This window comes from Trypanosoma rangeli (assembly GCF_003719475.1).
Source record: "Trypanosoma rangeli strain AM80 chromosome Unknown Tra_15.4_contig_00699, whole genome shotgun sequence".
In the NCBI taxonomy this organism is placed as follows: Eukaryota; Euglenozoa; class Kinetoplastea; order Trypanosomatida; family Trypanosomatidae; genus Trypanosoma; species Trypanosoma rangeli.
This window is the reverse complement of record NW_021706450.1, coordinates 1-3148: the sequence shown is the minus strand read 5'-3', so window position 1 is coordinate 3148 and position 3148 is coordinate 1. Positions and strand designations below refer to the sequence as shown.

General features: G+C 67.4%; 4 protein-coding genes across 4 annotated transcripts in view; 3 read left to right on the top strand and 1 right to left on the bottom strand.

Moving 5' to 3' along the window:
• The window catches only part of TraAM80_09848 (uncharacterized protein), a gene marked incomplete at both ends in the record, with an annotated part of 936 nt that extends 367 nt beyond the window's left edge, over positions 1 to 569 (top strand). The window contains one exon of the mRNA XM_029386507.1: positions 1 to 569. This exon is cut by the window's left edge and continues 367 nt beyond it. Within this exon, the coding sequence (XP_029233634.1) occupies positions 1 to 569 (569 nt within the window).
• Positions 570 to 1057: 488 nt separating this feature from the next.
• On the top strand, positions 1058 to 1561 carry TraAM80_09847 (receptor-type adenylate cyclase; the record flags this gene model as incomplete). Its single annotated transcript, XM_029386506.1, has 1 exon — positions 1058 to 1561. One exon carries the CDS (start codon positions 1058 to 1060, stop codon positions 1559 to 1561), a length of 504 nt encoding a protein of 167 aa, XP_029233633.1.
• Positions 1562 to 1664: 103 nt separating this feature from the next.
• TraAM80_09846 (receptor-type adenylate cyclase) lies at positions 1665 to 2489 on the bottom strand (the record flags this gene model as incomplete). The annotated part of the gene is made up of 1 exon (XM_029386505.1): positions 1665 to 2489. The coding sequence occupies one exon, from the start codon at positions 2487 to 2489 to the stop codon at positions 1665 to 1667; it is 825 nt and encodes a 274-aa protein (XP_029233632.1).
• On the top strand, positions 2488 to 3148 carry TraAM80_09845 (receptor-type adenylate cyclase; the record flags this gene model as incomplete). Its single annotated transcript, XM_029386504.1, has 1 exon — positions 2488 to 3148. A coding segment is annotated over one exon (661 nt), but the record flags the coding sequence as incomplete, so codon positions are not given.

Genomic DNA, 3148 nt, shown 5'->3' with positions numbered 1-3148 from the left:
GGCTCTTTTGTGAGCGGGGGTTTCGCGTGGGTGCGGGCGGCTGCGACGCGCTCTTTGGCTTGCCACCGCGACGCGACGCACCGGTGGGGTGCTCGGAGCCACCGCCTTCGGTGCGGACCCGAGCCGGAGACCGCACGCCGGCCGGCTGCTGCGCCTTCCCAACCAAAGGCGTTCCCCGGCGGCTTCTTGTTGGGTGCTGTGGGTGCAGGGTTTTGGCGAGGAAAGGGCCTTTGCTTGCGTACGAGCACACTGCGGGGCGAAGGAAGAAGCGCGGGGCCCGAGGCGAAGGGCGGAACGCCCCTATTGCGATGCGCTGGCCGGTGGTGTGGAGGGCCCGCCTCCTGTTGCGCGGCACGGACGCAAGAGGCGGCAGAAGAGACACTGCGCCCAAACGCGGTGATGAAACGCTCTTGCGGAGCCAAACTTGGGCCGCAAAAGGAGGCGGAGGAAGCCTTCCGGGACAACCCCTTGCCCCCCAAAAGATGGGTCTCTCCTCTGCAAGAGGAGGGCCGGCGGCAGGGGAGAGCGCGCGGTGCGTGAGAGACGGTTGGGGCGCGCCGGCTCGTTGAATTCCCGCTGCCGCCGTTTTGGTGGGGGCAAAGGGCGCGGCCGCCGAGAAGGCGCGCTTCGCCCCGCGGTGAAGGCCCCGCGGGGATACCAGTTGTCGGTCTCGGATGTTTGGCGCGCAGGTTCACCCGCCACCGCATGGCGCGCGGCGGATGCCGGTGGGACGCCGCAACGAGGAGTCAGTCCGCACGACGTGGTGTGATGGACCGGCACCCACTCATTGGCCCAGACCTGCGGGCGGTTGTGGGGGGAGCACGGCGCGCTACGGTGTTTGCCCACGCCCGCTGTGGGCTGGGGCTTGTTTTCGCAATTTCACATGGCGGCAAAGGGCCTTTTTGACGATGTTGACTGACGCGCCGCCAGCGAACCAATTCAGGACAATTGACGAAAAGGAGAGAGGCTGAAGGCGTCCTGGCAGTTGGCTGCGGCGGGGAGAAACTCGCTGGCGAAGGCCACACGGCACGAAGCCATTCAGCGCCTCCAGGAGGCGATGCGGGACTGCCTGGCGAGCAGTGGGCAGGCGGACTGTACGGATACGGAGCATTTCATTAGCAACGACGACGAGGAGCTGGTGGCTGCCGGGTGGGTTGCCGGCGAGGTGCTCGCGCAGGCGCTGAGTAATTGTAGAGGGGTGAGTGGCCGCAAGGCGTTCATGGCGTCTCTCTTCAACCAGCGCCGGTGTGTGGTGGACGACCTTGTGGTTGGGGAGTATGGTGGGGAGTGCAAAGGCGCGGCGGCATCGCAAGGTGCCACCTGCCGCCGCAACGAGGGCGGCCGCACGGTGTACATGAAACGTTTCGTGGAGGGCTACCGGGCAGAGGCAGTCGGTGGGGGGCGTATGGCGTTTCGGTTGTCAGATTGCAACGTTTCAAACGCTTTCATTGCCGCAGGTGTTCGGTGGGGTGCCCCTTCTGATGGCTGGTGGCGGTGCTGCGCAACATGCGATGCTGGAGGTGTGGTGGGGTTTCCGTTCTTTCTCTTTCGCCGCGCTTGACGCTGCCCGTGGCGCTCTGCGGTCGGGGGTGCAATGACGGCGTGTTCACGGAGTTTTTGGTGTTGCGACGGGGTGGTGCTGGGCGTGCGGAGTGTGGCCTTCATCAGCTCGCTGCAGCTTGAGCCGCGGCTGAACAGGTTCCGCAGGCACGTGGGCCACCTGCTGCCGACGCTGGATCAGCAGTTCTTCGTGCTTGCGGAGCACCTCGGGAACACGAGCGCCCGTTCGGCGCTGCGGCGATCCGCGGCGAGGAGGCAGTTGCGGTGGCGTGGCGTCGCACGGGGATGCGCGTGTGTTCGTTGCGTTCCCCGGGTTTGTGCTGCTGCACGCCGGCTTCGTCGCTGCGTTCGCTGGCGGTGTGGGTGCCGACCGCGTTGTGTTCGCGACGAGCCTGCCGCACTGGGGCGACGTGAACTCGACGTCGGAGACCGCTCAGGAGTTCATCGCCCAACGTCACGCAACGGGCGCCGCTGTCGCCGATGGGCTTCGCTGACGACGCGGCGTGTGATGCCGTTGGCGGTGCTGGGTGCGGTGTGAACACCGGGGTGACGCGCATCTCTGTGGTCGCTTGCTCGGGCGCTGGGCCCCGTCGATGTAGTACACGGAGACCGCTGCGCGCGGGTTGGCGATGGCGCAGCTGATCGGCGTCGTCATTGCCGTGGTGCTTCTGCTCACCATCATGGTGGTGGGGGTGGTTGTGGTGAAGCCTGTGCTGCTGCTGCGACTCGCGTGGCAACGCGACTGCGCCGAAGGAGGCGACAGACCCCGTGACGCTCGTGTTACAGACATCGAGAGCAGCACGGCGCTGTGGGCCGCGTGCCCTGAGGCGATGTCCGACGCGGTGGCGACGCACCACCGGCTGATCCGCGCGCTGATCGCGAAGTGCCGCTGCTACGGACGGGGTGAGGACGATCAGCGGCTCGTTCATGATGGCGTGCAAGAGTGCGCTTGCCGCCGTGCAGCTTGTGCGCGAGCTGCAGCAGATGTTTCTGCAGCACGCGTGGGGGACGAGTGTGCCCGAGGACGCGTGCCGCAAGTTCGAGGAGGGCCGGGCGGAGGAGGAGACGGAGGGGTACGTGCCGCTGACTGCGCGCCTGGAGGCCGCCGTGTGCCGGCAGCGCTGCGACGGTCTGCGGGTGCGTGTGGGGGTGGGCACCGGGCTGTGCGACATCCGGCGCGGCGAGGTGACGGGGAGGTACGACTACTACGGCGGCGCGGCGAACATGGCGCTGAGCACGGCAGAGTGGGAGGAGGTGGAGGCGACCGCGCTGGGTGCGGTGGCGCTGCGTGGGGTTGGGTGGGGGCGGGGTTTCGGTTCCGTATTTTTTGACGGTTGCTGCGCTGCGCTGGTGGAGGTCATGGGGCGCCAATCCGTTGCGTCCTTTACGGGTTGTGCGGCTCGGGCACCGCAGGGGTTGTGTGTGGGCCCCGCCGGTATGCGTCCGGCTGTGGTGCGAGGGACCGGGCGGGGGTGCGCATCTCTTCTGAGTCCCCGGCGGAGGGCTTTGTGTGCTCACGCCCACCGCACGTGTGAGGCGCATGAATTCGGTGCGACTTGCCGGTGGCGCAAAAAGGCGCCTTCCCTCT